The sequence below is a fragment of the Betta splendens genome, chromosome 3, assembly GCF_900634795.4.
Source record: "Betta splendens chromosome 3, fBetSpl5.4, whole genome shotgun sequence".
NCBI lineage: Eukaryota > Metazoa > Chordata > Actinopteri > Anabantiformes > Osphronemidae > Betta > Betta splendens.
This window is the reverse complement of record NC_040883.2, coordinates 2,219,376-2,235,472: the sequence shown is the minus strand read 5'-3', so window position 1 is coordinate 2,235,472 and position 16,097 is coordinate 2,219,376. Positions and strand designations below refer to the sequence as shown.

Sequence of the window (16,097 nt, the reverse complement as noted above, 5' to 3'; positions counted from 1 at the left end):
TGGCGACGAGCGTCGCTGCTCAAACCGTCATATTATTGACTCCTCGTTCTGTTTGGGTCAAACTTTTTTACAAACATAAACTGTTCTTTTAACTCAATGAACAGTCTAAAAAAAACAAGCTGTATTTAATATTAAATGTCCAGACGTGTGCAGGAAGCAGCGCTGGAGGAGGACACATTGTTAGTGGGTTCTGTTCTGTTGCAGAGCGAGCGCTGCAGACCGAGCCGGTGGCAGAACTGGGCCAGATGGAGTACCAGCTGCTCAAGTTCTTCACTCTGCTGTGAGTACGCTGACGCACACATGCAGACGGCTAGTCGGACCGGACCGGACCGGACCGGACCCGACCCAGCAGCTCCGCTCAGTTCGGTTCGCTCACGGGATCCGACAGGACCTGCGCTCATGAATGGGGCCTCCTGTCTGTCACGCTGTCTGTCTGCTGAGGAAAGGAAAATTAGGCACATACTTCAAAATGAGTGAATCCACTCTAACTACTCCTGCATTGAACCATTTGCAACAGATGCACATCAGGTTGTTTCAGACCGTAATAAATCAGTGAACTAAAAGTCAACGAAGACCTTGATCTTATTGATTCTTTATCTCCTGGAAACCAGGAGCTGTGTTCTATCTGCAGCTGTTCTCTGGCAGGAGGGCAGACGCTGCCCCCTAGTGTTGGATTCAGGACATTACACCTTTAAAGCTGCACCAGCCGGTCAAAGCTGTCCTAACTCGGTGTCTCCTCCTCTTCCACCAGCATCGTCCTCCTCATCCTGTCGTCGTGCTACTTGGCCTTTCGCGTGTGCAGTCTGGAGCAGCAGCTCTCCTTCCTCAGCAACCCCAACCTGCCCCTGAGAGAGAGGTACCAGCACAGGCCCCACTCTGTCCACCCGTGGCGTGACCCTCCTCCAACCGGCTGCCTTTTGTCCCGTCCAGGTAGCGGCGCCGCCTGCTGCCACGCTGCCGTTACGCCCCGCGCGTGGACATGACAGGTCCAGGACCAGCCCAGAGCCTGGAGCCCGGACCAGAACCCGGACCAGAACCAACCGCGCACCAGCTGCCACGCGCGAAGGGCAACCAGCCACGCACCCCACGGACCCTCCCTCTGGGGACGGACTTCCGTTTCAGTGATCACTTCCAAACTATGCAAAGAGACGATGAAGTCGTTTCCTACCTCTTTCCGTCCCTCTCACAGATGACACTGCGGTGCATAGGGGTCCGGGAGTAGTCAGCAGCTCACGGTTGAACCGGCCGTTTGCGGCACCGGTGAGGTTTAGTAGTGAAGGAAGCTAGAGGTGTAAAGAGATCATAAACAGCAAATGTAACATATTCTGCTGATAAAGCGCAGGTTAAACCACAGGGTCTTTATTTGTGGTGAGGTTCTGCTGTAGTCGTTAGTAGTGAAGCTAAAACTAGCTGCAACAATGCACTTTTTAATATAGAAATGTATCTATAACACTTTGAAGAGTTTGGGTCTATTTTGCTTTATCTATGATAATGATCATACTGTAGGTACACAGTTGTCATTTTTAAGGTATTTATGGAAGAGAGTCATTTTCTGACACTTGACTGAAGTGAATCCTGTCATTTAACTGGAGCTGTTTCGCCCGTGGGCGTCGACAATAATGTGAAAGGCAGTTAAATGACGTGAACGTTGTGTTTTACAGGGTAGTTTTTCTTTTCTACATTTCAAATCAAGTCACCATAGGCTTGAAATGACTCATGTCACATCATTACACGATTTTCTGAAGATGTTTCACTTGAATAGACTTTGTCTTGGATCTAATGTTGTCAGAGACTCGTTTGTAAAATCCCTCTGAATTAAATTGGTAACAGAATCTGGATGAACACAAAAAGAAGAAACGTGTGGATTTAATTTATTTTGGGTCATAAACGCTCAGACCACCATGAACAGCCTGTAGTCTCACCGTACAGTCAGCTTACCCCAAACCTACAAGACTGTAACACAGAGCTGGCAGCAGTGCACAGGTCTCATTAAATACTGTATAAAGTGTGTCTGCAGACTTTTACTGCAGACTTTTACACCAGGCAGTAGCTCTGCGCTGTAGAGGAGGAGGAGACATAATAGTGAATAAAAGAACGTTTATGGATGTAGTTTTCTAGATCAGCCCTGTGGTCTGTCAGATCCATGATGGTTTGAAGGAACATCTGCAGCCCAGATTGGTTAAACAGCTCCGGTCTGAAGTAAAGCAGCTTGTAGCCGATGACTGAGAGACTGCATCATGACGGCACAGCTTTCTCCTCAACGAGCCTGAATCTAGCTCAGAGCCTAAGTGTGTTCAGTACCAGTTACAGATAATTCAAAATCAGCTGCAGCCTCATCGACACCTCCAGGGAGCTTTTTGTCAGTCCTGGAATGCTCCGTGACCTTTGACCTCTGCTCTGGGGCAGAATGGTGCCTGTCATTTCAGGTTCAGGGTTAATATTACACACAAAAGCAGAATCACTGAAGCAGTGCATAAAACGCAGCAAATATCAAGAGTCTCTATTAGTAAAACCATAGGTCTGAAAGGCCACGTGACACACAGGCGTCACTGAGCTACAACAGACTGTAAAGGCTTCACTGTCTGAAGCTGTAAATGATGAAACTGAGTAAATATTTCATTTATCTCCTGCCAGACAAGCTCAAAGAGCCGCGGCGCAGCCACATGTTGAGCTCCGCTTTGATTAACAGACGCTCGCTGTGACTGACACTAACGTGCTGCAGAGCTTCACTGGGTTCCTATAAGCTCAGCGGGTCACAGCCGTCCTCTGGAGAGCTGCTCACACCCATTACTGTCACATTTTAGTCCTGGAATGGACGGATAAATGATGTACATCGACTGAGAAGATGCGAAGGAGAACATAATGTGTGTTGCCTGAGCAGAATAAATGAATCATCATTGAATAAGTTTCATTCAATTATTCAGTAGGCGATATTATCTATTAAGTCAGAAGTTGTCAGGGACTTTTATTTTGAAATCACTTCCTGCTTAAGTTTGCTGATTTGCTCACCATCTTTGACCTCCTACTGTCAGTCCTAAGTGTCAACAGGCTTCCTCCTGTTCAGTGACTGGGTCTCGGTCTCCAGGACTTGGTTCCGCTGACTCCTCTGAGCCCGCTTGGTTGCTCCAGACAGGTCAACCTCGCCCTGGTTCAGATCTGCTCCAGCTTTCAGTCGGTCCAGGTATCTGCAGGTCGGACTCTGGTCCAAAAACTAACTTTACTGATTCACTGGCCAAGCAGCTTGAGTTTCTGTCTCTTTTCGAGTGCTTCAAGTTCACTCTTTTTACAACCTTCTTCTCCATCAAGTCCATAAATAAACATCTCTGCCCCCCAAGTGAGAAGGTCTTTCTAAAGCTCATCTGTATATATGGATCATAAAGACATGAGATCTGAGGAACCAGACGGCCGCTAGGGGGAGACACTGCTCCTCCTCATTGGCTGAAGGCTTGATCTTCCTGCTGTACGTCATTCTGAGGCTTCAGTTCATTCCTCCTTTCAGGAGATCCTGCTGCTGCTGTCATTTTCACCCTCTCTTCTTGTCATTAACAGAAAAATCACCTTCAGGGACTGAAGGAAGCTCTTTTTCAGTGACTGACCTATGTAACATCTGCCCTTTACGGCCACATATAAGGAGAATGTGCTGCTTATGGGCTGGAGCATCCAGTTCCTCTGATGTGAAGCTGTGTTCGAACAAAGCTGTGTTCATGCAGGTCACACCAGGAATCAGAGCCATGTGTTGGACTGAGCCTCTCTATAGGAACGTTGCTGTGTTTGGGTAATTGTTATAGCTATTCTCATGCTGCTGTGAGTGAAGGTAATGGTTCCATGTTGTTGGTGTAGTTAGTAGCAGATGCTCTGTGACAGGATTTAATGATGTACACAGAGCGAACACTCCTGGCTTCACTTTAAGACGATTAGTGGGCTCCGTCTCATGCATATGTACAAAGTAGTAGTGATGAGTAAATATGAACCACCTGTAGATCCTGGAGGGGAAAATTTGGCTGCTGCTCCTGAAATAAATTACACTCAGTACAGGGCTTGAGGATAATAAATGAATGTACATCTGCACAAGGAGTCATAAGTATGAAGTAAATACATACTGTGTTAAAAAAAACCCAGTGCCGCTGGCTGTGAGGACCACTGCTCGCTCCCACTGGGCCTGAGAGGAACACAGGGGAGCTGAATGAGGCCTTCTGTCCAGCTACCAGTGATTTTCAGTATGACCACTGTTTATACACTCAGTGCTAAGAAGCTTTCTCCTAATGCCTCAGAAAACTGTGAATCATTTGCCAAACGAGCAAAGAGCAAACAGGATTTTTCGGGATTTAACTTTATCCATCTCACTTTAGTTTGTGCCACAAAACAGTGTGTTCTTGTGTAATATTCCTTCAAACCACGTCACAGGAGGTGCAGCCTGTGCATAGGTTAATGAAGCCAGACCTGACTTAACCACATACGGAATGTCCACGTTGGTTCACTGTGCTCACAAAGCTGACTTAATTAAGAAGCATGTTTGTCCTCTGCAGCGGTAGCAAACTCTCGGCGCTGTTGCATCGTAGAGGAACACAGACCTGACGCTGGTCGAACTGGTTACGCTGGGTGAAATATGCCCGTGGGACGTATACGAGCACAGGATGGAGGAGGAAGGAGAGCAGAGCGTGGAACACATTCCTCACTATGTATGTGCCTGATTAAGTGTCATGTGCATTTTTACTGCAATAAATAAATCATTCCTTCAAAGCACAACTAAATCCATGAATACATATCTATTCAAATGGTGATTCAGCTGAGAGTCTATTACATAGTTACACAATACGAGGACAAAGAATAACCCTAACCCTATTCATTCACGCTCCGTCTTCCTGAAATCACACAAGATTTGTGTGAAACTGCTTTGTTCATCACACCCAAGGTCTTGATGTCTCTAGCATTAGTTTGATCCTCATGTCTGATCCTCTAAGTCCTTTTCTGACTGATACAGTACTCATAAATGTGTCAGAGGCCACTGTGTGATTATAAATCACAAAGTTTTAACTGAAGAGTAGTGTTCAGTCCTCAGTGACGCACCGATACAAGCGGAATGTGTGCTTGGAAATCTATTCTTTACAGTTGTTGCCTTTTATAAAATAACATTTTTTAAAACTGCTATATTTGTCTGTTGAACTGCTACAACTTTCTCACAGTAGAACACTGTGAAATCAACCCCCTGCCCTTTATTTGCTACAGTCTATTGTGTCATTTTGATTGTTATGCAGCAAAGGTTTCGTTTGTGTGTCGAGTAACACAAAGCCCTGAACTATGCAAAAAAACAGGACTTGGGTCCTTAAATACAAATCACAACGCAAATGTAGTATTTGTCCGCAAAAGTGTGACAACAGTAAATTTTATTGAGTCACAACAGCCTTGATGCTTCTTGTGAGCACATACTGTACATTCCACCACAGAACGTCATAGTAAAACAAAATTCATATTTGACCAGACCAGATGTGACATAAAGAAGGAGCCAGTGATAAATGCACATTCTTACTGTCAATTCTAGTTCATTTAAAATGACCCTGAGCAATAATCTGTGTAAACACTCCTACATTCGCTCCAAACTAAAAAAAAACAAACTGAGCAAACTAAAGTCAGTGCCTCCTCTTCCACATGAGATATTCTCCATCCTTGCTAATTATGCACAAAGCAGAGAATTCATTTTATAGGCATGCTGGTGTTCTTCTTTACATACTGTATGTTGCTGTGCATATGCAAGAGTTAAACATGATGCCAATTGTCCAATAAATCATGAAAGATTCATAAGATTGCTTTGTTTTAAGCTTCTCCTTCATCGGTTAAACTTTGTTATATGATAGTCACTGTAATAGAAATATACTTTATATTTAGTTAAGCTGTATTTAAGGAGTTCAGTCAGGTGCTCCAGCAGTAGTTATGTGGGTGGCTGAAAGCGCTTCTGCATATCGTGAGAGGACATCATTGTGCTAAGCAAAAGACAGCGAGCAGCAGAGGTCATTCTGAGCTAGACTATGGATCAGTCTGCACCACTCAGCCCTCTTCTGGGTGATGTAGGCTGGGGTGATGATTTGCACTGGAAGGCGTGGCGAACCCTCCACCCTGGCCTTCTCACATAAGGCCTCAGCGATACAGATAACATACATGCCACAGTCGTAGCTGTTCTGTTGTGACGGGCAGGGCTCTTCCACAAACAGCGCTTTCCTCCCTGCACCCAAGAAAGGCTCTAACTTGCTGGCGATGCGCCGTGCATGCATTGAGTTGCTTCCGTTTTGAGAGTCATAGTGAGCAAAGTGATTGGAGCGGTGATGATACAGCAAAAGGCTCCAGTGGGATCCTCCAGCTGTTTGGTTGGAGTTGTCATTTACAGCCAGGAAGACCCAGCGACGAGAGGCTAGATCCAGGGGCTCCAGAAACAGTGCTAGCTCATCTGGGCATGAGGCACACTTAATGAACTGAGTGACCTCTGGGCTGATGAAGATGACCGTCTCCCCCAGGGCTCTGAAGCGTTCAGCAGCAAAGTACTCAAAGGCAAAGCCAATGACTTGGTCATTGAGCCAGTATGGTCCTTCCAGTAAGGACACGTCGGAGCGCCGCAGCAGGCTGTCCTGGTAGCTCAACACCACAGGGTCCATCCTCCAGCACAGTCAGGGTCTACCTGAAAGGACAGAGGCAGATTTAACCAGGTAAGATATTAGTTCATCTGGTCTCATAGTTGTATGGCTTTATTATTATTTCTGTTCTTGTCATACAAAGGTATTGCACTTCATGAATGAAACATATCAGGTTTGTGGTCTTATGTGATTAAATGTTGCTTGTACAAAACCAACATCAGTCATCAGGAGAGCTTCAGATAAGACTGTAACTGTGACATCCTGACATTTAAATAAACAATGATGTGGTTGATACTGAGAGTAATAATTAGATAATGACATAACGTGTTCCATGTGTTCCTTGGAGCTGATTTTTCATACTAGGACGGAGTGTTCTTCAGATATTCACAGTGATGTTTGATCGGTGCCTGATGAAGCCACTGCGCAAAGCCGCATCACTGCAATGCGTTCACTCATACGTTAGCATTAGCTAGCGAACCGCCACCTTATCATCACGCGATGCTGAACGGCGCCGCTGAACAGTCGTTTTGGCCAGTTTAAGACGAAACGTGTACTGTCAAACTGAAATGCGTGCTGTCGATTTAATTATCATACCTGAAGTGACACATTCGAATAAAAAGGACCGTGAAAGCTGCAGCCTTGCCCCTCATTGCAATGACTAACGTAAACTGATACGTGCTGCAGACCGTAAACATTTTACGACAATAGGGAGGAGACAAGCTCCACTGTGATTGGCCAGCTTCATCCGGGTACCGGAGCAGTACTAAAAAGCAGCTTTAGTGAAAATTCTCAAAAAAGTAAATTAAAAACTAGCCAAACGTGGGCTATTAAAGTTTTGTAAAGAGAGTGTTTGTTATGTAAATGCGTTGATAAATAAGAGTCTATGGATGTGTAAACAACATTTTACCATAACAAAAGTGATTACTTGTACTTGTACTTTACTTTTATTCTTCAACCACCCACTAGTCATCCCATAACACTGTAAATACGCACATACGCTCTTTCTAAACTTAAAAGTATTTAATATTTAGTAATTTACTCAATCTACTTAATTTACCTTATACCCCGTTTCTTTTGCACAGTAAATACTGTTGTTTCGTCTCTCTGCCCTGTTTCTTGTCTATTTCGTTTTGTTTTGTTTTTGCTGCTGTACTACACAATAATTTCCCCATTGTGGGACTAATAAAGTCCTATCTTATCCTTAAAAAGTTTTTCAATTGTTTAGCATGTAAAGTCTGCGCTGTGAAGTGAATTTTACCTTTTAATAAAACTAAAATCAACACAACTAATGTCATGAAGATCTTAATAATCTCTTCACACCCAGATTGTATTTGACTATCATCTATATACAGTAGGTGTCCCACGCCTTCAACCACGCCGCGTTACTGAGTACTAACTTCCTGCCACTCCGGCCCGTCAGCCGTCTGTAACGTCTCTCCGCCCAGGGCCACCGTGAGCGCGCACGGCCGCGCGCCCAGAGTGGCCGCACTGATTAGTGAGGCGAAGAGGAGTTTTTAGCGACCGTCAACGCTCCGTCTGATTTTTTTATAACACTCTGAGGCGCTCGGAGGAAAAATGCACACGTTTTCTGCGCGGAGTTGAGTTTCGCGTCGTTGTTGGGAGGCGGAGAGACGAAAGCGAATGAGTCCAGTCCAAGTGCGGGGAATTAAGCGAGGTCTTTGGAGCGACTGCGACCCATCCTGGGGAGACACGAACAACTCGGGTCTGACGGAGAATTGACTTCAGTTCGCGTGTGGAGGTAAGCTGGTAGTTGGTGGCGTGGCTGCGGGGCTGCGTGGCGTGGCTGCGGGGCTGAGGGGCTGCGGGGCTGAGGGGCTGCGGGGCTGAGGAGCTGCGGGGCTGAGGGGCTGCGGGGCTGAGGGGCTGAGGAGCTGCGGGGCTGAGGAGCTGCGGGGCTGAGGAGCTGCGGGGCTGAGGAGCTGCGGGGCTGAGGAGCTGCGGGGCTGCGGGGCTGGAGCAGCCAGAGCCACGGATCCAGCTCGTTCTTCCACTCGCCGCTCGTTTGCAGCCTATTTCCGAGCCGTGCTTGTCACCGTGGCGTGGACCTCCCGATGCGCAACGTTTACGCACACGCTGAAGTAAATCCTCAGTAAGTTCTAAGCGGAGTCCGCGGCCCTCGCCAGCTCCGGTCACTACACCGAGCAGCGGTACCGATGCTGCACAGGTGATGCCTTTGAAGCTGCGACTCAAATGCTGAGGGGAAAAGGCGAGTGGGATTTAGGGATCGTCTCCAAAGTGGCAGCGCCGTGAAAAGTTTTCTCCTCGCGCTTCTTTCTAGTCAATTAAACAGAAACGTGCCTGTTTCTATTTTATTTGAGACTCCTCTCACTATGTACGCAATGTCAGTACGAAAGCACTGACCACATTTCATTGAAATTCAAAGTGATTGTGGTCTTTCTGTCTAGATAGGTTTTCATTTTTACTCAAACTCCCCGGGCTTTTAGTGAATAGAAATGTTGTTCCTAATCCTTCTCCTCCTCCAGGTTTTGCTCGTTCCCCAGTTTTTCCATGTTTTTGTTCCATGTGTTGTAATTTTCTTTTCAAAGCTGACATTTCCTTTTTGCACAGAAAATGCATTCTGTGCCCCCTCCTCCTTCACCCGACACCTGGCTGTAGCTCACCTGTGGGTCCAGCCGGGTTGAGTGTATGCAGGTTCGTATCGCTGTTTGTAATGCGGTGACATCACAACTGGCTGCACAGCAGGTGATTATGCAGTGGAGGCTAATGGGTTGAAGAAGCTGCTGAATCATGAGTGTGGGTTTCAGTTTGTCAGTGAATAGACTCTGACAGCACTTTACTGGGATTGATTTTACCTTGAATAGTGGTACATTGTCGACTTCTAGACAAGTAAGGACTAAGTAGGACTCACCTGTAAGCGTTTATTTAATGCATCTGATAGAGGCATCGTTAGTGGGGCCTGTAGCAAGTGAGGCTCCGCTTGGACCACTGATCTTTCTTAACTGGAGTATTTCTGTCACAGTTATTTAAAACCTGTAATGAATTTGGGAAACATCCAAATGACGTGTAGATGTTCAGCTCTAATAATCATCGTTCACCAAAGATGTTCTCTAATAAGTGTGAAAAGTGAGTGCCTTTAATTAAAGTAACCGTGGGGTTCAGACCAGCACAGGTGATGAGAGCAACGTGGGTCCGTCCTGCAGGAATGTGAGGTCTGAGGAGACACAGCTGCTGTGGCTTGAGAGGCGGCTCAGGCCGAGGCTCCAGCAACTGGTCCCTGTCGACATGTGATACCCCGCAGGCCCCCGCGAGGCTATTTCTAAAAGGCCGGACCCGTGGGGCCGTGCACGGATTGAGCCCTATCAGCGACGGCCGGTCCTGGTCTCAGGAGCTGCTCGTAGTTTGTGGAGAGTCCGTTGTTCGGACGTGTCTCCGATGGAAGATCCTTCAAACATTGCGCGCGTGAAAAGTTGTTGTGGAGCAGCAGCACAGGATCCCGTTACAGAGCTGCAGCCGTTCACAGCTACCTAACCAGGGGTCCATTGTTCTCTGAAGGAAACAATTACTGATTGAGTCACCTTGTACAGTATGTGCTCCCTGTCTCTCAGGTCGCTCTGGCCTCACTTTGCTCCTTGAATGTGCAACATTCATATCTTTCTCCTGGAAACTGTGGCCACCGGCAAACATTTCTGTTGTTCAGTCAGATGTAAAGATGGCGGCTGTAATGTCGTAAAGCCAAGCATGACTGAGATGCACCGCTTTGTGCTGTGTGATGGGAAACCCTCAAATTTGCAGCACAGATGACGATCACCGAGAAACGCCAGCGCTCATTCAATGACTACAGCTTTGGTAGAGTCACCAAGGTAGAACTGAGGTCCCAGAATTCATTCCAATGTTCCTTTATAAATATGCGCATTGGTCAAAGGAGGCTAATGGAGGTTAATGGAGGAAGCATCTTCAGAGGGCGAGTTACCTGCTGAACCAAATCGCAGCTTCTGTTTGAGGGGTAAACACGGGTCACGTGGTGCACGTCACATGCTCACGGGCCCTCAACAGTTTTATGGCCACATGATGGGATTGAGTGATTGGCATGCACATGAAGTCATTAAAGAGGAAGCTGCTTGTGTTGCTCCGAACAAAGCTCCTCTTTCTTCAGCAGGCCATTATATGAGCAGAGGCTTTGGCCTCAAAGGCTCAGCTTCCCTGCGTTTTGCATTTCTCCTCATTAACTCACGAGTGCGAACATGAGCTGGACTGAGATGGAGAGAAGAGAGTGCATCTTGTTGCCTTTTGTGAATTGAGCTTAACTTGTAACTTTTAATTAATCCCTTAAAATGGGAAGTGGAGTCGATGGACAGTGCTGATCTGGTTCGTTTGTCTCGTCTTGAATTAGATTTAATCCTGTGTAAATCTGTTTTTCTTGTTCTTATTTAGAAACTGGTTTGCTGAGTGTAAAGTCCTGAGACTTTCTTTTTCCCAGTTGTTTAGTTTCATCACTGAATGTTTAGAATAATAAATACTGTAACAAGCATTTGCACTTTCTTGCTTGGTTCGATGCGTTTGGCAGCACCGTAGCGTAAACGCGTTTACATGCTCCTGCAGCTCCAACTTGGCACTGATCTTCCTGGTAAAAGCCGTTCATGATGCGTTCGTGCTCCAAGAACGGAGCCTCTGAACGTCGACGGCCGCGTTTCTGCAGTCCTGTATTTGTGCCACCGCTGTAACAATGGCTCCTGGCCCCCTGCTGCTGTCCGCTGCAGACCGGACCGGGCCGGAGGTTAATCCCCAGGTATGTGCTGCTGCGTAACGGGACACAATGCGTCGCTTCGCACAGCAGCGTACAGTAGCATCTGGCCTGGAGCACGAAGCCATAAAAGTTCTGACGCCTGAACGCCGATTGGCACCAAACGGACGCGCGTCTCCGCTGTAGGCGTCTTATCCGTGAAGAATTCAGGCGCTTCCCAGTTTACAGTAGTCTGTGGAGTGTCAGGGGAGGAAGACTGGAGATGGCCGCGGCTTGGATAAGGTGGAATGCTGCTTGTATCTAATCTCTAGTGTAGCTATCAGTGGAGTAAATGAGCCGGTGATATCTCACATTAACTGAAATTACGGTTGTAGCCGTCGGTGACCTACTGGCCCTAGGATCCCGACCAGTGCCTCCTCTCGGCTGAAGCTGCGTGTCAGGGAACGCCGTCGCTTCCCTGCAGCTCTCGGTGCGTCGGTGTCGGCGGAGGCTCAGATTTCAAACGGCTGCTGAAGGCAGAGACGCAGTCGCCCCCCGTCCTCGGAGGAGACGCAGGATCCTCCACCGCCGGCCTGTAATTACAGGTCATGTGTTTCCTAATACGCTGAACAGATGTGCTTAGGTTTCTGTCCTGAATGGAGCAGGGTGACATGATTCTACTCCGCTCCGCTTACATGACGTGTGCGGCCCAAGAGGTTTGAGGCTGTGATAATGTATTTGTGAGAGACGTGTTGTTTTCGGGTCATTACCAGCCCTTTGGAAGGAGCAGCGCTGCCTCAGCTGACTGCTCCGTGTTACATCACGCTGTCAGAAGCTTGGTTAATTGCGATGAGTCACATCTGACGAACTGTAACACACACAGACCTGGAAACCGGACCACCGCTGTGGTTTTGTGCACTGGTGGCCCGTGCTTTACATTATGCCATTTTCCTTTGATCGCCGCTGCCCGCGCTCCTGTTGCATTATTCATTGTGATCTGTGGCGCTAGATGCCCTTAAGCAAGGAGTCGCTCCTGCGTATCATGCAGCCTTTGGATCAGATCCACTGGAGTCATTACAGCTCATCTCCACTCATCTATGAAAGACGACATGAAGGCGCTTGGCGTCTGCTGTTTGCAGACGAGCTCCCGATGCCTCTGCAGGTAAAGACGACCGTTTGGGAACCAAATTCTGCCACGTCGGCACTTTACGTGAACAGGCTGTTCTGCTGGCGGCTCCGGCACTGTTGGACGGCTCAGTTTGGCCTGATGGGGAAAGGGAGTGTGGAGAATCCAGGTCAATGGGACCCCCAGTCCTTCTGGTTAGACCCACCGACATCTGCTGATCCAGCAAGTTTTGGATCTCAGGATTTAGGTTTGATACATAACCACAACGGATTTGAAGTAAGATCAGATTGGTAAAGATTATCTCAGTTTACATCAAACCTGCGAACGTTTCTGTTCCTCACGTGAAAACCTGCTGTCAAAACGCCACCTGTTGATTGAAACAACATTTTAGTCATGATTTAGAAGCTCGTCGGCCGCTTCCGTTTCCTGGAACGAGCCAAACACCTACTCCTTTAAAACAACAGCTGTTGACGCCGCGGCCTCCGTCTGCCGCTTCTGTTCCGACGGACGCTGCGGCCTCGTGTTGATGTTTCCAGAGCTGAGAGGCCAAACATTTTCCAATCTGCAACAATAAAATATTAATGCGAGTCAGACGGCCTTGTTTGAGGTTCAGCATTTACTATAACTGTCTTCACACAGCACCACTAATTTCCTTTGGCTTAATGAGACACTAGGAGGACGTTCCTTTCACGCCACTGGCTTCTAATAAAGGGAAGCATTAAAGCAGTGACTCGGATTTATGTCGTTTTTGTGGCTTTGCCCACTGAACTACTCATGGATGGATGCATTTACACAGTGCTCTGATCTCTCAGACTCGCAGCCCACCATGAATGGGAATCAAAGAAGATCGCTTGCTAAGTAAAGGCTTGTTGAGGAGGAACCGGCGCAGTTGTGGGGCTGCAGAGGAGTCGCAGATAAACAACAGGTTTTGCAGCAGGTGTGTCAGGAGCCTCTGAACAGGAAGAACGCTTTCTGCCTCATCCAGAAAGGCTGATTGATTGATTACAGCGTCACGTCTGCTTTAATGAGGGACTAAAGAGGAACCATTGCAGCTTCGAAGTCCATTTACCTTTGATTCAATACTTTCTTCTTTGGTGACTGTTTCACAACAGAACCTATTGTTTTTCTTGCCTCTTTGGATTCTTGCTGTTGGTTCTTTACCCACGTTCTCCCTAAGCCGGTGTGGAGTGAACGTAAACAGAGCTGCAGTTGAACATATACATGCTCGCATGCGGCGCCGTCGCCGTCGCCGGGCGTTTCTCTGTTGTTGGTCCAGCTTTGACTTCATTGTTTGTGATGGGAGCACTTGAGTGTCGCATTCGTCCGTGATTTGGCGTCTGACTCCGCGTTTGCGCAGCTTTAATGGCGGTGGCGGCGGCTTGTGTCGACGCCCCCTCAGCAGCGCTTCCTGTTCACCCAGGACTGCTGTCCGTGTCCTGGGAGTGGACGCGGGAAGTGGACGACGAGGTGTGGTGCTGTTTACGTGCAGTTCTGTGCCGGCCAGCAGCGTTTTAAGGAGCCATTCTTCTCAGGCAACAGTCACTTTGATTACGTTAAGCACCTTTGACTCTGTGTGAGGGGGAAGTTCACATTTCACGGGGCTCTTTGGGGCTCCGGACTTTTGACTTAACCTTAGACTTTGGAGCAGTTTTGTCTCGAGGTGAAGTCGTCGTTCACCGCCGTGATGCATAAAGTGGCTGCAGCGACGGAAGCGCGTTTTTCCTGCCTGTCCTTGAACGCTGCGTCCACTTCCTTCCTCCCGTTCTCTCCACAGCCGTTGGCGGCGTGGACGTTCTGCTTTTACCTGCTGGTGTTGGGCCGGTGGAATGCAGAGGCGTGAGCCCAGCGCTTCATTCACAGCCACCGGCCTCTGTTAAGCCCAGACGGGCCTTAGAGGCCTTCAGTCGCTTTTAATTACAGTGATTCCAGCTTGGACGTGTTCCAGCTCGGCTCAGCCGTCACGCTTTCTGTTCGGCCGTTTGCTTCAGACATACACATGCACATCTTCTGTCTCTGTGTGTCTGCTGCCTGCGATCGTCTGCGTTCGGGGGAACCTGCGCTGAGCCTCTGAAGCAAGGTGTGCATCGCTGCCAGCGAACGATCGCCTCAGGCACCAACAGTCGGCCCCGAAACCAAGCCGCCATTTGGCATCAGTAGGTTCAGTATGAGGCCGCCTTTGCTGAAACACGCCTTCCTCTGGGCTCCAACTGACGCGGGTCTCATCACTTCCTCCGGTGACGTGCTGTCATTCCTCTCACGCGTCATAAAGTCAGATAAAAGCTTTTATTGGCCTCTTTATGATCATGTAACACTGCTCTAATTGTTGATGGCCAATCTAGTTCACTACTTTAGAAGCTGCAGTTTCCGGTTCTGAGTTATTTCTGCAAATGAAAAACTGATGTAAACCCTGTTCTGTTGTGCCACAACGTAAAGTTTACTCTGACATCCCAAACGTTGGGGCCTCAGCTGACGGCTGTTGTTATTAATTCATGAGCTGATTATTTTTAACTATAAACCCCGTCATTTTACAACCATGTAACACTCGAGCTGTCAAAACAGTTTTTATCGCCTGTCAACTAAGTCGTTGGCTAGAAGCGACTGCAACTGTGAGTTTCCACTGCGTCAGTGTTAGTTCAGGAACCGAACAAACCGGAGGATTTTAACCCTCGACTCGACGAGGTCAAGGCCTCGGAGCCACGCGTTGCCTCCAGGCTGAAGGCGAACGGTCCAGACGGTCACTGCAGACGCAGCCGCGTCTTATTCATGGATGCATTCGTTGAAGAGGGTGGTGTTGGTTTGGCACTTCATTGTATTAAACATTGCTCTGTTCTGCTTCTTGTTTCATATTATTCTGTTGTTTGCTTGTGGAAGGTCTTCAAAGGCCACATTGCTTTGGTTTTTAGCCTGTTGTAGCAGCTTCTCTATTTGTTATTTGGTCTGTTACTTACAGTTAGTTGCATAGGTATTTTTGTCTAAAGTGCAGCTTCCCCTTTGCAGCAGTCAGGGCAGGGCCTATTTTTAAGAGTGTGGGGGGGTCGGTGTGGTATGTGTGCTGTACCACACTACAAATATCCAGTACGATACAGAGCGACTCCAGGAAATGTAGGTCATGGCTACAAACATACCTGCAGGATCTACAGTAATCATGGTTTAATCTTTCTGTTAATTAAAACAATTAAGAAAATCAATTGGATAAATTATTATTTGGCATAAGGCCAAAGGTTTGTCAAATGAATGAAATGATGAGTGGCCTCGCTGAACGTGTGTAAAGGGAAATGAATGCGGTCAAACAGCCGAGTGCTTCACTAAATGTCCACACGCCTACAGCACAACCATCACTTGTAGATACAAAACAGCTGCCAGATGTTTGTGTGGTGCAGATGTCACATTTAGAAAATGTGCAGACTAGATGTGAGAGTTCACAATTCAGTGTCAGCTCACACGCCTCAGTGTAACGCGTTCAATCTCCCAGTGGCTTAAGGTTCAGTACTGAGCCACCGCAATGAGTAATCAGCAACAAATATGCAGCTTAACTATGACGAGTGACACACACACACACACACACACACACACACACACACACACACACACACACACACACACACACACACGGATGACTTCACGTCATTGAAAGCTGACCAAACTT

The 16,097-nt window shown here is 47.6% G+C and overlaps 3 protein-coding genes across 15 annotated transcripts in view; 2 read left to right on the top strand and 1 right to left on the bottom strand.

Annotated features, from left to right (window-relative positions):
* Positions 1-1,775, top strand: part of gramd2aa (GRAM domain containing 2Aa) — an 11,868-nt gene extending 10,093 nt beyond the window's left edge. For all 6 annotated transcript variants that reach the window (XM_055507529.1, XM_029145061.3, XM_055507530.1 and 3 more), the window contains 3 exons: positions 205-280; positions 752-856; positions 931-1,775. In XM_055507529.1, coding sequence (XP_055363504.1) covers positions 205-280; positions 752-856; positions 931-934 — 185 coding nt within the window. In that variant the 3' untranslated portion in view covers positions 935-1,775. The remainder of the gene's footprint in view (positions 1-204; positions 281-751; positions 857-930) is intronic.
* Positions 1,776-5,348: 3,573 nt separating this feature from the next.
* senp8 (SUMO peptidase family member, NEDD8 specific) lies at positions 5,349-7,328 on the bottom strand. Its single transcript, XM_029143733.2, has 2 exons — positions 7,218-7,328; positions 5,349-6,667 (listed from the first exon to the last, which is right to left on the bottom strand). Exon 2 carries the CDS (start codon positions 6,642-6,644, stop codon positions 5,979-5,981), a length of 666 nt encoding a protein of 221 aa, XP_028999566.1. The 5' UTR covers positions 6,645-6,667; positions 7,218-7,328; the 3' UTR covers positions 5,349-5,978.
* Positions 7,329-8,043: 715 nt separating this feature from the next.
* myo9aa (myosin IXAa) overlaps positions 8,044-16,097 on the top strand; it is a 49,448-nt gene continuing 41,394 nt past the window's right edge. For 7 of the 8 annotated variants that reach the window (XM_029143729.3, XM_029143730.3, XM_041069942.2 and 4 more), the window contains exon 1: positions 8,045-8,382. The gene's annotated coding sequence lies outside the window, so the exon portion shown is untranslated. Of the gene's footprint in view, positions 8,383-16,097 lie in introns of all 8 variants that reach the window. The other variant, XM_029143727.3, reaches the window with a different exon arrangement.

What these genes read in the sequence shown, in the direction of transcription:
- senp8 (XM_029143733.2), bottom strand. Translation starts at nt 6,644, where the DNA reads ATGGACCCTGTGGTGTTGAGCTACCAGGACAGCCTGCTGCGGCGCTCC.